The sequence below is a fragment of the Chrysochloris asiatica genome, unplaced genomic scaffold (assembly GCF_000296735.1).
Source record: "Chrysochloris asiatica unplaced genomic scaffold, ChrAsi1.0 scaffold00039, whole genome shotgun sequence".
Classification (NCBI taxonomy): domain Eukaryota; kingdom Metazoa; phylum Chordata; class Mammalia; order Afrosoricida; family Chrysochloridae; genus Chrysochloris; species Chrysochloris asiatica.
Window position 1 is genome coordinate 19428856 of NW_006408557.1, and position 21791 is coordinate 19450646.

At 43.5% G+C, this 21791-nt stretch overlaps 1 protein-coding gene across 1 annotated transcript in view; it reads right to left on the reverse strand.

The window, feature by feature from the left end:
* Window positions 1-790: 790 nt before the first annotated feature.
* Window positions 791-21791, reverse strand: part of HCK (hemopoietic cell kinase) — a 29686-nt gene continuing 8685 nt past the window's right edge. The window contains exons 5-12 of the mRNA XM_006860703.1: window positions 19889-19992; window positions 19594-19743; window positions 19099-19251; window positions 17438-17617; window positions 16691-16767; window positions 7288-7441; window positions 5786-5917; window positions 791-1004 (exon numbers count right to left, since the gene is read on the reverse strand). Coding sequence (XP_006860765.1) covers window positions 802-1004; window positions 5786-5917; window positions 7288-7441; window positions 16691-16767; window positions 17438-17617; window positions 19099-19251; window positions 19594-19743; window positions 19889-19992 — 1153 coding nt within the window. The 3' untranslated portion in view covers window positions 791-801. The remainder of the gene's footprint in view (window positions 1005-5785; window positions 5918-7287; window positions 7442-16690; window positions 16768-17437; window positions 17618-19098; window positions 19252-19593; window positions 19744-19888; window positions 19993-21791) is intronic.

A 21791-nucleotide genomic window follows, 5' to 3' on the forward strand; every position in this document is an offset into this window, starting at 1 on the left:
CTTGGGCTGCATCCCATGGTGTCCGGGACCCTAGTTCGGAGGGCTGAGCATGCAGAACAAGTTACCCAGCCCAGAGATCAGAGGACTGAGTGCCCAAGGCAGGTGGCCACACCCAGAGATCTGGGGTCTGTGCCTCATGAGCAGGGGACCCTTAGCTGAAAGCAGGTAGAGAGTTGGAGTATGTATGCCAAGAGCAGGGGACCCTTAGCCAAAAACAGGTGGCCACACCTAGAGAGGAGGGGACTATGGCCCAAGAGCAGGAAGTCCTTAGGAGAGAGCAGGGGACTGCACTGTGGCCAAGAGTCCACATGTGGAAGAAGGGGATAGGTCTCATGGAGTGGGCTGCAACCCAAGAGCAGAGGGCCACACCCCAAAAGGAGTAGCACACCGAAGGGTCTCATTAAATGGCACCTCTCTTCTACAGAAATTATGCTCAAAGATGTCTTGTGACGTTTATTCTAATATTGATCCTGATTTGTATCTTCATTGTTATGGGCTTGGCATTTATCCTGATCGATATCATGGTAGAATACTGTTGATTGTTTACAGTGTGAACATCTGTTTTTAGGAAACAGATCCCTCTAAGATCTTGCATTATGTGATTATCCACTGTTATCTAATTTCCTGTGAATAGTAAAAGATGTTATTTCATAAAAAAATTTAAAAGATATTGTCCAGTTCAACCCACCTACTTGAAAGATGAAAAACCTGTGGCTGCAGAGGGGGTGGGTGTCTGGGAGGGGGAAGGGTAAACGGGCAACAGTGGATTTTGCCCCAGGCCCTGTTTCTAGTCCTGCCCGATCATGGCTGCTGTTGGTACTGGCTCTCTGTGGCTGTGTAGAAGTCGTCCAGCACACTCTGGATATACTCAAAGGTGGGTCGCTCCTCTGGGTGGTTCTTCCAGCAGCGTGTCATGATGTTGTAGAGCTCCTCAGGACAGTGGTCTGGTCGAGGCATACGGTATCCACGCTCTAACGCTCGGATCACCTCTGGGTTCGACATCCCTAAGAAGAGGGGTTTGGGAATGGGCAGACACCGTTATTTCCCTAATAGCCATCATTCCCCACCTCTTCTTGAGAGCTAAGCCCCTCCCACTGTAAATGCCAGATGCCCATTTTCCCAGTCTCCCTTGCAGCTAGGACATGGGCATGGGACCCAACTTTGGCTAATGAGAGTTACAAGGAAGTCTGTTAGAGTTTCAGGAAAAGTTTTCCTCCCTGATTAGAAGAGAGGCTTTGGAATCAAGTTTATGTTAATGGTGGTGGAATAATTTGTAAAAGAATAGCAAGAATGGTTGTACAACTTGAAAAACGTAACCAAAATAACCCATTGCCCCTGAGCTGATTCTAATTCATAGCAAACCCAATAGGGCAGGGCACCATAGGGTTTCCAAGGCTGTAGATCTTTATGGAAGCAGACCACCACATCTTTCTCCCACAGAATGTAACCAGTGTTAATGAACATGTAGAAATTGTTGAATTGGTGTATGTTTTATGTACCTTTTACCATGGGGGAGGGGAGAAAAAGGTAGGGGAGGGATTTGGAGGAAACACACTTTTCCCATCCTTTGGCTGCGGAGAGAGGATGTGCTAGCTGGGGCTGCAGCAATCATCTGACCATAGAAGATCGTCACAGAGAAACTAACCCAGCACCCTGACAGTTGTTAACCTACTGAACTACTTACCTACGCCAGATTTACAGGCAACTTTTTTTTTTTTTTTTTTAAGCTTTTATTGTGCATTGAGTGATAGTTTATGTGGGAGGACATCGATTTTGCACTCATCCTGCCATATTCCGTATCATTGCAATGATTACAATCCCCTCCATGCATCACTATTCAACAGTATTTACTATTTACAGTATTTTAGTTTTTGATGTACTCAAAAACACTCAGCAATATATAATCATTTTAAAAACCCAAGGGCACATTCTGAAAGCCTGCCTCCTGGCCACTAGCACACAGCCTTTCTCTTTCCGTGAGTCTAGAGAAAGATAGTGCTCTATCTCTCCATGCCATCATCTCTGCCTCTATCTCTGGCGTCCCTTCTTCTCTCGGTAGGGTCCCATGTTCCACTCATGCTCTTCTCTCTTGTTGGTTCTAGGGTCCTCTGTTCATGAATGTAAATTTAACTACTTCTTCCTTCTTATGCAGCTTCTACCTTCACAGTTGTGACAATTGCAATTAGTCATGATAACAATTACTCACTATTGAATCATAAGAATCTTTTTCCCATCTCCTTTCACCAGACTTATCTAAACGAGATGAAAATTATTCAGTGGGGATTCTACCTTCCCTCATACTCTGTAACTAAATTTCCTCTTGAAAACTTGTAAACCAGCCACTTTGTGCCTTTATTGTTGTTGTTGTTAAGTGCCGTTGTCGATTCTGACCCAAAGCAACCATTATAAATAGGGTTTCCAAGGAGCAGCTGGTGAGCTTAAACCACCGACCTTGCAGTTTAAAGGACTTTGCAGTCTGACACATTAGCCCACAGTGCCACACCAGGACTCTGTGCCTTTATTAGTGTCCCCCCCCCCCCATTTTAGGTAGCCAATGTCTAAGTTGCTTGACCCTATCAGACTTACTGGCTCTTATGAGAGAGAATAATAAGGGAGATGTATGGTACTTTATTATTATGGAGAATAATAAATTGCCTATTGTTTCAGATACTCAGTTTATAATTTTGTTACTTGCAGACTAATGCATCTTAATGGATACATTCCATATCTTACTGCCTGGTTTTTACTTATGTACCCTCAAGATAAGATAGGTGGCCAGGCTCATTATGTCCATATGAGTAGGGCCATCTTTTCATTCAATTTAAGTTCATAATAGCAATTGCTTAAATGTCTATAACCCCCAATTTGATATTATCAGTTTTGAACTTCCATGTCAGATATCAAGTGCATTCTTGGACATCTCTAGATGGATGTCTGTCAGCCACATTAAACAGAACATGGCTAAAATAGAAGTCTTGAATTCCTGCCCTCTGACCACTACCTACCAACTGCTCAATTAAAATCAGTAAAAACCAGGAGAGTCGTTCCTGAGTCTTCTCTTTCTTTCCTCTCCTATATCAGTAAATCATATCCTTTCTTCTTCTGAAATGCATCACCAACTCATCAACTTATCTCTCGTGCTACCCTATCCAACTGCCACCACTTCTGCAGCAGCCTCACAGGACTGCCATCCTTGCCCTCAATCCATTTTCCATGGTGAGCCAAAGCATCATTTAAAAATGGGCATCAGATAATGCCACTCCCCTGCCCCAAACTCTCCAATGGCTTCCTATATATTCAGATACTATATATTAATCCACATACTAAAACACGGCCCTGGTGGGAGCTGAGTCATCTGACCCTACTGGCTTCACCATGGACCTCATCGCTCTGTACTTATTTACTGTCTCCAGACACCTTGATTTTCTTCAGACGTACTGCAAGTCCTAGCAGTGTTCTACCTGGAATCCTGCCCTGCATCAGCAGTCAGCTGTCTTTCAGCTCATCTGTGACCTGGCCTTCCTCTCTCACATCCCCTGCCTCATTTTCTCTTCTCAGCAGTGATCTCCATCTGAGAGTATTGGTTCACCACCAGGCTGGGACTTGAGGTCCTTATGAGCATGAGCACCCCCGTATCTTCAGTGCCCAACATACAGGAGGGACTCAGTAAAGACTGCTGAAGGAACCAAATGTCTACATCTTTTATTTCTAATCTTCACAACAACCTCTGCAAGGTAGGTATAGTTACCTTCCTTGTGAGAAGACTGAATTTCTCATGACGCAATATAGTAAAACCTACAAAAGCTACAACCTGTGTAAGGAAGTGCCATGGATTGAATTGTGTCCCTTCCCAGAATATGTACCATGATTCTCAGTGGTTTGGCAGTTACATGATGATCCCCATAATATGATCTGATGTGATAAACCAATAAGAGGACTAAGGGTGGGATGGTGCTAAGTGTGGTGGAGTTGGTTCCAACCCACAGTGATCCTGTATAGGGTTTCCAAGGAGGGGCTGGTGAGCTTGAACCACCAGCCTTGCAGTTCAAACCAACTTTGCAAGCCAGAGCATTAACCCACAGTGCCATACCAGGACTCCCCCTTTTAATCCCATCATGACCCTAATCTGCTGTAGGGGAAATTTCCAAGGGTGTGGCATGCAAAACCTTTTATCTTATAAGAGACAAAAGGAGAGAGATATGAGCAGAGTTAATAAGGACTTGCTGTCACCAGGAGTCCTGGTGTAAGTTAATGCACCAAAGGTTAATGCGCCAAACTGCAAAGCCGGTTGAGCTGCAAAGTCAGTGGTGCAAGTTCACCAGCTGCTGCTCAGAAATGCTATACAGGGTCTCCATGGGTGGGAACTGACTCAACGACATTTAACAATAACAACAACAGCCAATAAAGAGTAGCAAGGAGTAGGATGCGTCCTTTGGACCTAGGGTCCCTGTACTGTGAAGCTCTGAGACCCAAGAAATGATTGAGGTCAAGACAAATAGAGCTCTCTAAGGAATGCTGCTGGGCCTACAGATAGATGCTGAAAGGGGACCAGAGCCTTTCCCCAGAGCCGGTGCTCTCAATTCTGATGTCTAGTCTCCTAAACGGTGAGAAAATCAATTTGTTAAAGCCATCCACTTGTTGTTGTATATCTGTTACAGCAGCACTACCTAGAAAGCTGTCAGAAAAGGAAAAGTTGGGCATTTCTCACTAACTAGAAAATGATAGCAAAGTGGTGAGACTGCACTGCGTCAAATGCAGAAAACTTGCAAAATCTGGAAAAACAAGGCAAACCCAATCGAGTTCCAGCTCTCATGGGTTTCCTTGTGATTGATGAAAACAGGATTCAAATTTGGAACTGTAAAGCCAAGGACTCTTAACATGGACCTTGCCTCCTCTCCTGTGCTCTGGCTACAGATAGGCTAGAGATAACCCAACTAAAAAGGACAGAGGACAAAATATTTATTGGGTCCCAGTCTTTCTATGTGTTGCAACATCTTTGTACACCTACCATGATACACTCCGTAGGGCCCTACCCATAGGCATGAATATTAATTATTTCATTCAACAAATGGTTACTAAACACACACTGTGTGACAGAGGTAGGCACTGTGAATAACACTGGTGAGGGATTCAGACATGACATCTGGCCTCATAGAGCTCGGAGGCTCATGAAGACAATGTTAATACACACCATGACTACATAGCTATAAATTGTGCTGAGTGGAACATTATAGCCAGGAAGATGTGTGGTACAGCAGGAGATGAAGCTGGAAAGGTGTTAACTCACAAAGGCTTGGCAGGCCATAATTAGGAGTTTGAGATCCTATCCTAATTATAACGTGAGATCATTACGTGTTAGAGGTTGAAAAGAGATAAAGTGGGATTCACAGTTTTTAAAGATGCCTCTGGCTGCATGTGGAGGCCACTGAACCATGTAGGTGAGAGATGAAGTTGGCTTGGATGTGGTGGATGCTGTGAATTAGAAGCTGGCAGATATGGGATATGATTTGCAGTCAAATGGCCAGAACTTTGTGAGTGCTTGGATATAGAAATGAGAAGAAGGGAAAGACCAAGGAAGTCCCTATGTTTCAGGCATAAGCAATTGAGTGGATGAGATGTATCTTTTAGGGAAGGCTAGGGGAGGATCTATGAGTTGGAACTGACTCCATGGCACATAACAACAACAACAGGGGAGGATCAAGAACTCAGTCTGCTTGATGGACACATTGGCAAGAGGAGACTCGGGCCCTGGGAGCACCCCCAACTAATGCCCCCCCCTTCCTACCTGGGTAAGGGATTCTGCCATAGGTGACGATCTCCATCAGCAGGATACCAAAGGACCAAATGTCTGACTTGATGGTAAAGGAGCCAAAATTGATTGCTTCAGGAGATGTCCACTTGATGGGGAACTTGGCTCCTGTGGGGTTGGACAGAGCTGAATCAGGGATTGTCTGGGGAGCAGTCAGGCCAGGTGAGGGGACAGGACAGAGACAGCAGCTGTCCAAATCTGCCCTCTGCAGAAGAGTATTTCCCAGAGTCTGACACCCCTGTGTGAACAAGGGATATTCCTCTTGATGAAAGTCGCTAAAGTGGGGTGAAGTGGGCAGTGAACATTTTCATAACTCCAGAAGGAAATCCCCAACCCATAAGAAGCCACTCCCATTTCTCACAATCCCTACAGCCCCTAGCAACCACAAATCTACTTTCTAGAAAAACCCCATAGTGTGGAGTTGATTCCAATCCTAGAGGCCCTATAAGACAGAGGAGACCTGCCCCACAATGTTTCCAAGGCTGTAAATCTTTACAGAAGCAGACTGCCTCATCTTTCTCCTCAGAGTGGTTGGTGGGTTCAAACCACTGACCTTTTGGTTAGCTGCTAAGCAACTTAACCACGGAACCACCTTTCTGTCTTCATAGATTTGACCAATCTGGACATATCATATAAATGGAATCATATAATATATAGCCTTTTGTGACTGGCTTCTTTTACATAGTATTTCACGACTCATCCATTTTGTAGCATATATCAGAATTTAATTTCTTTTTATGGCTAAATAATGTCCCATCTCATGAACATACCACATTTTGTTTATCCATTCATCAGTAGATGAATATCTGGGTGTTCTCCACTTTGGGGCAATTATACATAATGCTGCTATGACCATTCATGTACAAGTTTGTCCTTTAAAAAAAAATTCATATAAACAGACCACATAGAATATAACTTTTTAATAAAAATGTCTCTCATTTTGATAGTGCATGTGTGTGAGTGGTTCATTTTGTTGCATGTAGCAATCATGTGTACTTTTTCACGGCTGCAGTGTTTCGTTATGAGTTGGTACCAGCTCGATGGCACCTAACAATAACAATGTAGTATTAATTACATCTTATTGTGTAATTAATCTTATTAATTACATCTTATTGTGTTACATCTTATTAATTACACCTTATTATCTTATTGTGTATAACACCATTTATTTATTCTACTACTTAGAGACATTTAGATTCTTCCCAGTTTTTAATTCTAATCTTTGATTTCAACATGCACTTGCTTTGACTAAGTTTAACATTGATCATTAGCTTTCTATCTGGTCTGAAATCTCCCTCTTGAATCTACTAGGTGCAATTCTTAAGTCTAGGATACAATACACAGAAGGACCCCACCAAGTTTCATGCTACACAGCTAGCATTGGGGCAGATCTTTGCATTTTACAGATCATTTTCACAGACATTAACTCTCAACACTCACAGCCCTGCTAAGTGGGTACCGTAGGCAGCACTCCCTACCTTCACGAGCTGTGTACTCATTGTCCTCAATGATCCGCGCCAGGCCAAAGTCGGCGATCTTACACACCAGGGATGCGGAAACCAAGATGTTGGCAGCTCGAAGGTCTCGATGAATGTAGTTCCTCTGCTCGATGAACGCCATGCCTTCTGCAATCTCCACCCAAAACAGAGACATCCATGTCCTCAGACTCAGCCCAGCCCAAGCCAGTTCCCCTCAAAAGGAGAAGAGGAATAACCAAGTGCAAGGAAACTGAAAACATGAGCGCCAGCTCTGTCTTTCTTGTCAGTTGGGTCCTGAGCTCAGGCTGGTGTTTTTCTATCTACTTATCCAGGTTTCGTGGTGTGGGGAGACACTCAGAGCCTCAGTTTGGGGCTTCCTTGCAGTTCCAAGACTTCCAGAGAGCATTTTGAAAGGTTCTCAAGGGACAACTGATGGAATCATTTCAGGAGTTACTGGGAAGAGGAAGAATCATCTCTATCTCTCTTCCTTTCTCTCTCTCTCTCTCACACACACACCAGGATACTATGAAGAACTTTCACCCCAGACCTCATTTCCAGAGATAATCTAGGCTCATGTCATCTTTTGACACCCTCTTATACCTTCTTTATCCCCAGGCCTGGGTAGGGAAAAGTCATTCAACAATAGCTACTGAGTGTCTTGTGGGTAGCAGACATGTAACTTGAACAGGTGTTTAAGCAGTGAGCCAGGAAGTCCCTGCATATGGTGCTATGTACCATCAAGCAAGCAAGCAGGGTAATGGGACATGATGAATAGAGGACTTTCTTTGGATTAACTCAAAGACTTTCCAAGAGGTGAAATTTTATCAAAAACCAGAGTGATCACCATAACATACCAGTAGACAGAACATCAAGTGCAAAGGCCTGGTGGTGGAAATGGACTTGGGAGTTCATGAACTATCAAGGAAGACAGGGTATCTGAATGGAGGACGCCACAGGAAGAGTTGGGGGAATTGAGGTAGAGAAGGATGCAGGATCAATCAGACAGGGCCTTGTAGCCAGGAGAGGAGGTTGGGTTTCATTACGAGTACAACGTGGGGGACATTAGAAGCCTTTGAGCTGGAATGTGACAGGAACTGATGTGTACTTTAAGATCACCACGTACACTGAGTGAAATGACAGATTGTTGCTGTCGCTGTTAGGCGCTATCACGTCTGCTCTAACTCATAGTGCCCCTATGCACAGCAGAATGAAACACTGTGTGCTCCTTAACCATCCTCACAACTGTTGGTACATTTGAGCCCATTGTTGTTGCTACTGTATCCATCTCATTGTGGTCTTCTTCTTTTTCACTGACACTACTTTTCCAAGCATGATGTCCTTCTTCAATTACTGGTCCCGCCTGATGACATGTTTGAAGCATGATATACAAAATCTCACCATCTTAGCTTCTAAGGAGCATTCTGACTGCACTGCTTCCAATACAGATTTGCTTGTTTTTCTGGAAGTCCATGGTACTTTCAATATTACCCCCCAATACCATAACTCAAAGGCATCAATTCTCTTATGGTCTTCCTTATTCATTGTCAATGATTGAAAATACTATGACTTGTGTTAGGTATACCTTAGTCCTCAAAGTAACATCTTTGCTGTTTAACATTTGAAAGAGATCTTATGCAGATTTGCCTAATGCAATACATCATTTGATTTCTTGACTGTTACTTCCATGAGCATTGATTGTGAATCAAAGCAAACTGATGTCTTTGAAACTTCAATCTTTTCTCCATTTATTATGATTTGTTTTTTTTATTGGTCCAGTTGTGACAATTTTCATTTTCTTTATATTGAGGTGCAGTAAGCATTTCAAGTCCTCTTTGCTTTCAGAAAGCAAAGTTGTGTCATCTGCATATCGAAGGTTGTTAATGACTCTTCCTTCAATCCTGATGCCAAACTCTTCTTTATATAATCCAGTTTCTCAGATTATTTGCTCAGCATACAGACTTAATAAGTACGGTGAAAGGATATAACCCTGGAACACACCTTTCCTGATTTTAAACCATTCAGCATCCCCTTGTTCTGTTCTAATGACTGCCTCTTGGCCTATGTACAGATTCCTCATGACTACAATGAAGTGTTCTGGCATACCCATTCTTCCCAATGTTATTCATAGCTTGTTATGATCCACATAGTCAAATGCCTTTGCATAGTCAATAAAGCACAAGTAAACATCTTTCTGGTATATTTTCTGCCTTAAGCCAAGATCCATCTGCCATCAGCAATGATATCCCTACTTCCACATCCTTCTTCTGAATCTGTTTTGAATTTCTGGTGGCTTCCTGTTGGTGTACTGCTGCAATCATTTTTAAATGATCTTCATATAAATTTTACTTCCATATAATATTAATGATATTGTTAGATAATTTCTGCATTCTGTTGCATCACCTTTCTTTGGAATGAGCACAAGTAAGGATCTCTTCCAATCTGCTGGTCAGGTAGCTGTCTCCCAAATTTCTTGACATAGAAGAGTGGGTACCTCCAGTGCCGATTCAGTTTGTTGAAACATTTCAATTTGTATTCTGACAATTCCTGGAGGCTTGTTTTTTCAGCAGTGCCTTCAATGAAGCTTGGACTTCTTTCTTTACTTTATTTGATTCTTGAAGATATGGCACTTCTTGAAATGACTGAACATTGACCAGTAATTTTTGGTACAGTGATTGTATATTCCTTCCGTCTTCTTTTGATGCTTCCTTGACATTCAATATTTTGCCCATGTTGTTGTTAAGTGTCATTGAGTGATGATGTCAACATTGAGGTCAACTCATAGTGACCCTGTATAGGGTTTCCAAGAAGCGGCTAGTGGGTTTAAACCACCAACCTTGTGGTTAACCATCCAGTGCTTATCCTACAACACCATGGAATCCTTCAATATTGCAACCCGAGGCTTTAGTATTTCTTCAGTTCTTTCAGCTTGAGAAATGCTGAGTGTGTTCTCTTTTGGTTTTCTAACTCCAGATCTTTGAACATTTCATTATAATATATGACTTTATCTTTGAAATTTTCTATTCAGCTCTTTTACTTCCTCATTTCTTCCAGTTGCTTTAGCTTCTCTATGCTCAAGAGCAAGTTTTATTGTCTCTTCTGATATCTACTTTGATCTTTTTTTTTCTTTTCTGTCATTTTAATGACCTTTTGCTTTCTTCATATATGATGCTCTTGATGTCATCCCACAACTCTTATGGTCTTCAGTCATTAGTGTCTAATGCATCAAATCTGTTCTAAATCCATGTGGGTTATATTCAAGGTAATGCTTTGGTTCTCATGGACTTGTTTTAGTTTTCTTCAGCTTCAGCCTGAACTTGCATATGAGCAATGGATGATCTGTTCCATAGTCTGCCCCTGGCCTTGTTTTGGCTGATGTTATGGAGCTTCTCCATCATCTCCAGATGTAGTCATTTTGATTCTTGTGTATTCTGTCTGGCGGGGTCCACATGTATAGCCACCTTTTATTCTGTTGAAAAGGATATATTTATAACGAATAAGTCATTGATCTTGAAGAATTCTATTATGCGATCTCTAGTATGGTTTCTCTAACCAAGGCCCTATTTTCCAATCATGGATCCTTCCTCTTTGTTTCTAACTTTTGCATTCCAATCATCAGTAATTATTAATATACCTTGATTGCATGTTTGATCAATTTCAGACTGAAGAAGTTGGTAGAATTCTTCAGTTTCATCATCACTGGCTTTAGTGGTTGGTGCGTAAATTTGGATAGTGATATTAACTGGTCTTCCTTGTAGGTGTATGGATATTATCCTATCACAGACAGCATTGTACTTCAAGATAGATAACGAAATGTTCTTTTGGACAATGAATGGGACACCACTCCTCTGCAGTTTGTCATTTCTAGCATAGCAAACCATATGATTGTCTGAATCAAAATGGCCAAAACTAGTCCATTTCAGCTCACTAATGCCTAGGATATCATTCTTTATGAATTCTATTTCATTTTGACGACTTCCAGTTTTCCTAGATTCATACTTTGTACATTCCATGCTCCAATTATTAATGGATGTACTTCTTCTCATTTTGAGTTGTGCCCCATCAGCAAATGAAGGTCCAGAAAGCTTAACTCTATCCACATCATGAAGGTCAACTCTACTTTGAAGAGGTAGCTCTTTCCCAGTTATATTTTGAGTGCCTTCCAACCTCAGGGGTTCAATGTCCAGCACTATATCTGACAATGGGAGTGTGGTGGCTCCATAAAATAAGCATTGGACTTCAAACCACAAGATCTGTGGTTTGAGCCCAGCAGCCGCTCCTTGGAAGAAAGATGAGGCTTTCTGCTTCTGCTAAGATGTAAGGCCTCTGAAACTCTATACAGGGTCGCTATGAGTTGGAACTGACTTGATGGCATACAAAAAAAAATATCTGACAATGTTCTGTTGCAATTCATAAGCTATTCAATGGCTAACCATTCAGAAGTGGTTTGCCTCTCTTTCTTCCTAGTCTGTCTTAGTCTGGAAGCTCCACTGAAACTTGTCCACCATGGGTGACCCTGTTCATATTTAAAATACTGGTGACCAGGTATCGCTTCTAGCATCACAGCAACACACAAGCCACCACAGTACAACAAATTGACAGGCAAGTGGTGGGGTAGACTGTGTGGAGCCAGTTGATTCACAATGGGGCCCTGGAGACTCGACAGAGATTTGAGATTGTGCCATGGAGAGATTTTCACATACAAGGATCTGGACAAAAGATCCTTTTGTCCATCAGAGACTCATAGTTTCCAAACTGGCCTTTAAGTCCCTTGAGTCAATGCTATCACATGTCACGTTAAAGTCAGGGTCAAACCGCTCTACAACTTCCAACCCTAGAGTCCTATTTGTTGTTGTTGTTAAGTGCCATTGAGTTGGTTCCAACTTATAGCAACCCTGCATAGGGTTTCTGAGAAGCAGCTGGTGGCTTTGAATCGCTGACCTAGCAGTTAACTTATCCCGTAGTGGTTACGAATCAGACTGCAAACCGCAAGGTCAACAGTTTGAAACTATCAGCTGTTCCACGGGTGACAGATGAGGCTTTCTGCTCCCGTAAAGATTACAGCCTTGGAAACCCTGTACAGGGTCGCTATGAGTCAGAACCGACTTCATGGCACATAACAACAACAACAACAGTGCCACACCAGAACTCTAGAGTGAGTCCTATGCGACCTCTATGAACCAGTACTGCAGTGCTCTGGGCCTGGGGGCAAATCGGTGAGGTTATTTGTGTGAATGTGGAAGCTGTGTAACCTGGTCAGACTGACCAACCCAGCCAGCATCAGTGGGCTCAAAGCCCAAGGTGAGTGCGTGGTGTTCTTGTAAGGAGCAGCCAGCAGGGGGCACCTGTGGCCATTAGAAGTAAGGTCCTAAGCTTCACACTGCAACAAAAACTCAAAAAGGGATTTTCTGATTTTGTTTGGGATAGGGGGACAGGATGTGGAAGTGACACAGGGTCTTGGCCTAGGGATGTGGGAAACATACAGAGTTGTTAGATAAACAGTTATGGCCAGCTATAGTGGTAAGAATGGAGTCCTGGTGTGGTGCTGTGGGTTCATGCGCTGGACTGAAAAGTTGGTTTGAACCACAAGGTTGGCGGTTCAAGCTCACCAGCTGCTCCTTGGAAACACTCTACAGGGTCACTATGGGTTGGAACTCACTCCCTGGTACTTAACAACAACAACATAGTGGTAAAAAAAAGACCAAAACGTATGTCAGAAGAGATTCTGAAACTTGCTCTCTAGCATAGAGATGCTAAAGCAAATGGAAGAAATGAGGTGGTACAAGAGCTGAATAGAAAAATTTAAAGGGTAGCTCGAGAAGACAAAGTCAAATATTATAATGAGATGTGCAAAGATCTGGAATTAGAAAACCAAGAGGGAAGGTGAACACGCTCAGCATTTCTCAAGCTGAGGGAACTGAAGAAAATATTCCAGCCTTGACTCAAAATATTGAAGGATTTTATAGGCAAAATATTGAATGATGCAGAAAGCGTCAAAATAAGATGGAAAGAATACACAGAGTCACTGTATCAAGAGGTAGCTTATGATCAATAGCCTATGATACTGAAGGAAAAAGTCCAAAGCGCACTGAAGGCCTTGGCAAAGAATAAGGCACCAGGGATTGATGGAATACAAATTGAAATCTTTCAACAAACTGATGGGCACTTACTCTTCTATGCCAAGAAATATGGAAGACAACTACCTGGCCAACTGACTTGAAGAGATCTGTATTTGTGCCCATTCCAAAATGAGGTGACACAACGGAATGCAGAAATCATTGGACCATATCTCTAATGTCATATGCAAGTAAAATTTTTCTAAAACTAATTTTTAAATGGCTGCAACAACTCATTGACAGAGAACTGCCAGAGGTTTAAGCCGGATTCAGAAGAAGATGTGGAACTAGGGTTTCAATTGCTGACATGAGATGGATCTTGAATGAAAGCAAAGAATATCAGAAAGATGTTTACCTGTGCTTTTTTGACTATGCAATGGGTTTCGATTATATAGAGCATAACAAGCTATGGATTACACTGCAGAGAACGAGTATTCGGGAACACTTAATTGTGCTCATGAGGAACCTGTACATGGACAAAGAGGCACTTGTTGAATAGAACAAGGATAACATTGAATGGTTTAAAATTAATAAAGGTGTGCATCATACTTATTCAATCTGTATGCTGAGTAAATAATTCGAGTACATTGTATGAAGAACATGGCGTCAGGACTAGAGGAAGACTCAATAACAACCTATGATATGCAGATGATACAATCTTGCTTGCTTTAAGTGAAGAGGACATAAAATCTTACTGATAAAGACCAAAGACCACAACTTTCAGTGTGTGTTGCACCTCAATGTAAAGAAAACAAAAATCCTCACCACTGGACCAATAAGTAATATCCATGTAAATGGAGAACAGATTGAAGTTGTCAAAGACTTCATTTTGCTTGGATCAACCATCAACTCTCATGGAAGCAGCAGTCAAGAAATCAAACGACAACATATTGCATTAAGCAAATCTGTTACAGAAGACCTCTTTAAGGTGTTCAAGAGCAAAGATGTCAGTTTGAAGACTAGGGTGTGCCTGAGACACGTCATGGTATTTTCAATAACCTCATATGCATTTAAAATTGGACAATGAATAAGGAAGACTGTAGAATTGATGCATTTGAATTGTGATGTTGGAGGAGAATATAAAGGTACCATGGACTGCCAAAAGAACAAACAATTCAGTGCTGGAAGTACAGCCAGAATGCTCCTTTGAAGCCAGACTGGTGAGACTTTGTCTTTCATATTTCACATAGATTATCAGGAGGGACCAGCCCCTGGAGAAGGACATCATGTTTCGTAAAGTGGAAGGTCAGAGAAAAAGTGGAAGACCGCCAACAAGATGGGCTCAGGCATAGTAGTGGTTGTCAGCTTAGCCCAGGTCTGGACAGTGTTACTTTCTGTTGCACACAGGGTCACTGTGAGCTGGTACTGACATGATGGCCCCTAACAACAACTATAGGAGTCCTGGTATGGCATTGCAGGATTGTGCGCAGAACCACAAGGTCAGTTTGAAATGCAAGGTCGGCAGTTCAAAGGAACAGGATCCACTGGAGGGAAAATGCCAGGTCTTGATTTCCATACCACCCCATCCCCACCTCAAATTCCAGGCTCTCTGAAAGTAGAGAATTTTATTATGCTTTGTTGGTGGACCCTGGCTCCCAAGATTTGCATAGTCAAATGAGCTCTGCCCTTGGCTTCTCCAGAAAATTAGGTCTATGCACAAATCTCCTTCAACTCCCACCAGGATGCAAACCACACTTCTTTCATCCAGATACCTTTAGGCTCAAGGCAATCCAGCTGTTTGCCCTTTTGGCTTTTGTACACACTGTTCTGTTAGAAACACTCTTCCCTTTCCTCTTTTCTTTCATCTACCTAACTTCTACTTATCCTCCAAGGTCAGCCAAGATACCACTTCTCTGATGGCTCATTGCTCCAGTTGGGTAGCCCACAGCACATTTTTCTCCCATTTTCATATGAGGAGAGATCAAGGAGGGGTGAGAGGTGCTGCAGGGACTGAGGGGAAGAAGGTGAGAAAGCAAGGGAAAATTTAAGTCCTGTTTCTATGACTTATATCCACTATTGAGTGGACTCTGAGCTAGGACCACGAGGCTCATGCTTCTTTAAGCAATTCAGCAATTTCGTATCTATTTTTCTATCTGGACCGTCAACTCTTGAGGACAGGAACATTTCTGTATTTTGTTCACTGTAGTATCCCGTGAAACCAGCACAGAATATAGACAAGTTACTTAACCTTATTGTGCCTCAGAGTCCTCATGTGGATTCGACTTCTTCTCTGTGTTTTAATTTCCTGCTCTGTAAACTGAGATGATAATTACCTACCTGTGGCAGACTGTTATGTTACATTGGTGGCCTGTCAATGAAACATGCCTCTTGGGGTATATGCCCTTTGGAAGTCCCCTCCCACGCAGACGCTGGGTTTGGTCATGTGATTTGCTTTGTTGCTGTTGTTAGGTGCCATCGGGTGGGTATCGACTCCCAGCGACCTTATGCACAGCAGAACGGATACTGTCTAATCCTGGGCAAAACTCACTACTGTTGCCACGCTTGAGTCCATCGATGCTGCCACTTAGCCAATCCATCTCATTGGGGGGTCTTCCTCTTTACAAGCAATGACTAGCTAAGCATTTGCACATTAGTGCATGGCCTCTAGGAACCCTCCCCTTTGGAACCCAGTGGCCAGGCCATAGGTGCTCTCCTTAGACTCCTGCTTGGGAAGAGGCCTCATGGTGAGAGAGATCCCAGAGAATGAGCAACTGTGTAGAGCACAACCAAATGAGTAATCCCAGCCTCACTGCTTGGAGCAGAAGACGCTCCAAGCCAAACCTAGTCAGCCCACAGAATCAAGAGAAATCAATTTCTTTGTTTTAAGCTACTAAGTTGTGGGGTGATTTGTTACATAAGAATAGATAGCAAAATTCCCAATTTCATAAGGTTCATGTGAGGATTCAAGTGAATTAGTATGGGTCACTAAAAAAGACATCAAACCCATAGCTGTCACAGTAATTCTGACTCATCGATTCTGTGATGTGTTTAGATCAAACTGCTCCACCGGGTTTTACTGGTGGTAATGTTTATGGAAGCAGATCACAGGCCTTTCCTCCATAGCACAGCTGGGCCTTTTGGTAAGCTGTCAGTTGCAAACCTTTTGTGCCACCCAGGGACATAGTATATGTAAGATGCACATAAAAAGGCTGGTGCATATTGAGCACTGAGTAACTGAACATTAGCTCTTATTACTGTTCCTTTTACAGAGTGTGTTCAGTAAATATCTGGTGAATTGATAAAAAAAAATGGCTGCCCCTTTTCCCTCCTCTTCCCCACCAGACTCTCACCTGGGCTGAGAAGTCAATGAGTTTGGGCAAGGGCTGCTTGCTGCCTTCTTCACTTTTCAAAAAGTCCAGCAGACTTCCTGTACGGGGGCCAGGGAGGGAACAGTATATGAATCTTAGGCTAGGGCTCAAATCTTTCACGGCAATGAATTTCAATAAACACATTTCTCATATCCGCTGGTGGAGAGATAGAAGTGGAGTCATTTTGACCCAACTGTTTGATTGCTAAATTGGTTCTCTGACTAAGACTTTTTTTTTTCAAGCCAGGCTAGTGGGTATGGTTTTATGAGACTGGTATAATTGTATGTTATGAAAAAAGTTGAGGTTTCAAATCACACTCAATGAGCTGTGTGAGATGTTGCTGTTTATCCAAAAATAGACAGGGGTTGAAAATGGCAGTGAAATGTTTTTTGTTTTTTAAATCCCTGAGAAATGCCAAATTGTGGTAAAGTGGTGCTGGCCTTTGCCCGAGACTCTTCTCAGGGCATTGGTGGGGAGACGGCTGGTGAGGTACGGAGTCACCCCAGCCTCTCAAGGCTCTCAGTGAACCCACAGACTCTCTGTGATCACCCAGGTGGGTTCTGGTCCCACTTCCCTCTCCTGAGGCCTTGTGCTCTCATCTTTGAACCAGGAAGGTGGCATAGATGCCTTTTAAGGTGCTAAGTGAGTATTTGTCAATAGAGCTTCTGAGGTAGATTGGGGCATGTCCACCGTTGTGCTTCCACCCCCACCCCCACCCCTGCGCAGCACCTTTGGCCATGAACTCTGTGATGATGTAGATGGGCTCCTCTGTCACCACAGCGTGCAACTTCACCAGCTTGTCGTGCTGCAGGCTCTTCATCAGATTGGCCTCGGCCAGGAAGGCCTCCACCGACATGCTCCCTGGCTTCATCGTCTTCACAGCCACCTTGGTGTGCTTGTTGTAGGTGGCTGGAGGGGATGGAGAACAGGGAAGGCAGTCAGAATCCTCGGGTCTCCCACAACCATGGAAGGGCATCCTGTAGATCTGCCTCCTCCAGATAGCCTTCTTTACCCCTCTCAAGTATGGAATGTGGATTGGAAGACTGCTTGATCTCCTGGCTGTGAGCCCTTGAACACAACATCTAACCTTTCTGAACTCTGGTTTTCTCATCTACAAAACCCTGGAAATGATAAGCATTCTCTTTGAAAGGCTGTTATAAGAATTAGCAAGTACTAGCATAACACCACACACACACACACACACACACACACATACACACACACCACTTTGGCTTAAAATGTTTTAATTTTCAAATAAATAACAGACTCATCATGGCCCCAAAAGGCCTTGCATGATTCGGCTCAACTACTTTTCTGGTCTCATCCACCAAACTCCCTCTTGTCTTTTATGAACCAAGCACTCAGTCCCTCATGCACCCAACTCCCCTCTCACCATGGGGACTTTGATAAGCTGTTCCCTGGTGCCACCCCACCATTGCTTTACTTTGTGGAGTCTGTAAATCTCATAATTGCTTGTTCTTTCCATCTTTGCTTTGGTTATCAGGAAGCTCAATTCCAGATGTGTGGTCTTCCTCTATTAAGAGTCTAGGGTCTTGCATAGTATTTATTGTTATCCAATCTCACCATTCAAATCTGTCTTATTTTCCCGTATGTTCTCTTTGCCACACTGTCCTACTCAGTGCCTGGCCTATAGTAGGCTCTCAATAAATGTAGTTGAACTATGTGGGTTTTAAACTTATTTGGTCTGGCTGTATTATTTGTACCTCTGTAAGCTACCTTCACTTTCACTTGGAGCACAGTGGGGTATGAACACATTGAGGTTCACCTGGCATTGGACCAGGCACTTCTGTGCACGGCCTCTATCTACCCCATAACCCTGCACAGTAGCACTGCTGTTCTCATGTTACTGGGATGGAGAAGGGAGGCAAGGATGGAACATGCCTTTCTAGCCCCCCACAATATCCCAGTGCAGAGCTGGGCACACAGTAGGTGCTCAGAGTGGCTTCTTCATCAGTTGCCAATGTTGAACTCTGCAGAAAATCTGCACGCTGCATTTCTTGACTCCTAGTTTTCATCATCCCAAGATGCCACTCGCCCTGTTATCGCAGCCTCAAACTGGTAGACTGTCTCAGTGTTATAGGAGGGAAGAGACCCTGTCCAGGGCTCCTGTTTCCCAGCAGGAAGTTCTTGACTCTAAAAGGCCTGACCTCAAATGCAAACTAGGTTTGCATGGGCAGGACAATTTGTTTGCTATCAGAGAAATGACTTCTTTATGGTTAGGATTCAAATCCCGCCCTCTGCCTCTGGTAGTCTCTCCACCATTCCCACATTGCCTTAGAGTGTTCCTGGAGGATGTGAATGACATCTACCTCCCACTCGATCTCTGCCTCTACTCCTTGGCCCTTTGGACTCTAGCCTTGTGTCCTTACCCATCCAGACTTCCCCAAATTGTCCTGCTCCAAGTTTCTTCTCCATTTTGAGGGACTCTCGGGGAATCTCCCAGGCATCTTTCTCCCATGGCTTTTGGGGCTTGGAGGACACGCAGGGCACTGTTAACTTCTGGCAGAGCCCATCTTTCCCCTCTGAAAGAGAGCCTCTGGTCAGTCGAGGGTACCAACTCCCAGGCACCCCTTTGGAGGAAGCCTCCCCATCTGGTCCAATGCAAGTGGCCAATGTTCTCCAACTGGTCGCCACCAGCCAGGACACTCCCAAGAGAGCAGAGCATGATGGGAAACCACTTCCACATCTTAGCCACCTCTGCTCTCCTGCTCAATAAGCTTAAGATTTAAGGAGTATCCAAACAACTATGTGTCTGAAGAGGGCTAGGAATTGCTCAGCAGGCCTCAGATGCCACGGTGCCCTCTTGATTAGGATTCCCAGGAGACAGGCCAGCCCAGGGGCTGTGACCCTGGGACAGGACTCACTCTTGTAGTGGGCTACCAACTCCTGGAGGGTGTTGAAGGTGCTTCGTGGGGAAATGTAGTAGCCCCCACTATCCAGGGTCCGGATCTTGTAATGTTTCACTGTATCCCTGTGCTGGGGGTCGTAATCTCGCACGGACAGAGAGTAGCTGCCTGCATGGGTCAAAGAGAACATTCACAAAAGTGAGACCTCAGAGGTCTGCCAGAGGTTCATATCAGCAGCTGACACCCCCTCTTGGTACTCCTGTGAGGCCACCGAGGGCAGGGTAGGGAGAGCCAGGGTGGGGAGGGCTGTCACCTTTGGTGGTCTCACTGTCCCGGATCATGAAGGAACCCAAGACATTGCCAGGGGCCAGGAGGTGACGTTCTGCATCCTTACGGCTGATGCCCTTAAAGAACCACCTGGTGGAAGTGGGGGGACACAGAGTGTAAGTTTGGGGATGCCAAGTCCTGTCCCCACCCATTCCCACTGGGCACCAATGGTCACAGTGAGGCCCAGGCAAGGGGCAAACAATACCAGAATACTGAAGGCCTGGCTTCCTGCAGCAGCACTTTTACTTAGATTCTTTTGGGAGAAAAAACAATTATTTTTACCTTAAAAGATACTTTGCCAGAGTGAATCCAATTAGCTGGAACTAAAGCATATACAATTTTGGGGTCTTTCTTTAGGAAAAATAATGCATTATAAAAATAAAATGCTCAGTGACCCTCCTCATGCTCTCCAATGTGAGGGAAGACTGAATGGAAGGAGGCTACAGTCTCGGCAATTCCACTCCTCAGTTATTACCCAAGAGACCTGAAAGCCGTGGTGGGAACAGACTTGTGGACGCTTGTGTTCACTGCAGCACTATGTACACTAACCCAAAGGAGGAAACCACGGAAACGTGTGTCCACAGTGAACGGAGAAACAGAATGAGGACTATACAGACATTGGGATGAAGTCCTGGTACATGCAATAGCTTAATGAACCTCAAAAACATGCTGCGTGAGGTATGTCAATCACGACAGGACAAATATTACAGGGTCCCACATACATGACACATGGAGAGCAGGCAACTAACGTATAGAGAGCAAAGTTTCTTAGTGGTTCCCAAGGCTGGGAGAGAGAGGAAATGGGAAATCATTGTTTAGAAAGCTCGGAGTTGATGGTGATGGTGATGGCAATTTGCTTACTGGATATTGCTAATGGTTGTACAACACAGTTGATGTCACTGAATTATACACATGAAAAATGTTGAATTGGCCAATGTTGTGTTATATATATTTTATAACAATACCAACAACATTACAACATTATAAAGACAGACAGTGGTTTGAACCTACTGTGGTTAAAAATCTTACTTTTGCCAACTGTACCAAAACGCATGTGAAATTTCATAAAACAACATAAAACTCCAGATGTGGCACTGTAGGATAAGCACTGAACCACAAGGTCTGTTTGAACCTCAAGGTCGGCAGTTCAAATTCACCAGTTGCTCCTCAGAAACCCCATACAGGGTTGCTGTGAGTTAGAACAGACACAATGGCATTTAACAACAACTATTAGGAGGAATCTTCTCAGGACCTTGGAAGGTCATGTGAGTGAGGGTCTAAGATTCGTTAACTTCATAGTTAATTCTCATCTGGGTATACAAAATTGAATATAAAGTCAGCATAACTTTATAAACTGAAACGTGAAATCGCAAAGAATTTTATACCTCAGGTCACATCTCTGAATCTTTTCTTCATTCTCCCTGGATATTTGGAATAGTTTGGCTAGGTCTAAGCAGTAGGAGCCAAATCTATACCTATCTCAATAATTCATGTGTTGTGACAAGAAAATAAATAAATAAGCCCTAGACTAGATGTGATTAGGACTTGACCCTGTTAGAAACTTGCTGTGTAACTATGAACAAGTTGCTTTCTCCACTCTGGACCTGTCTTCATTGCTATCACTAGAGGAGAATGACAACCAACATTCATCAAGTTCTTGCTATGATCCACCCAACAACTTTACAGAATCATTATGTTTATTATCCCCACTTTCTAGTAGAGGACACTGAGGAACAGAGAGGGCCAGTCAATTTCCTGGGGTCACACAGCTGTGAAGAGGTAGAGGCAGGATTCAAACTCAGGCAGCCTAACTCTTGAGCCTAAGCTCTATTACAGCACAGTATGTTGCCCACCTGCCCTCTCTGCTCTCACTTTGTAAAGTGATTCAA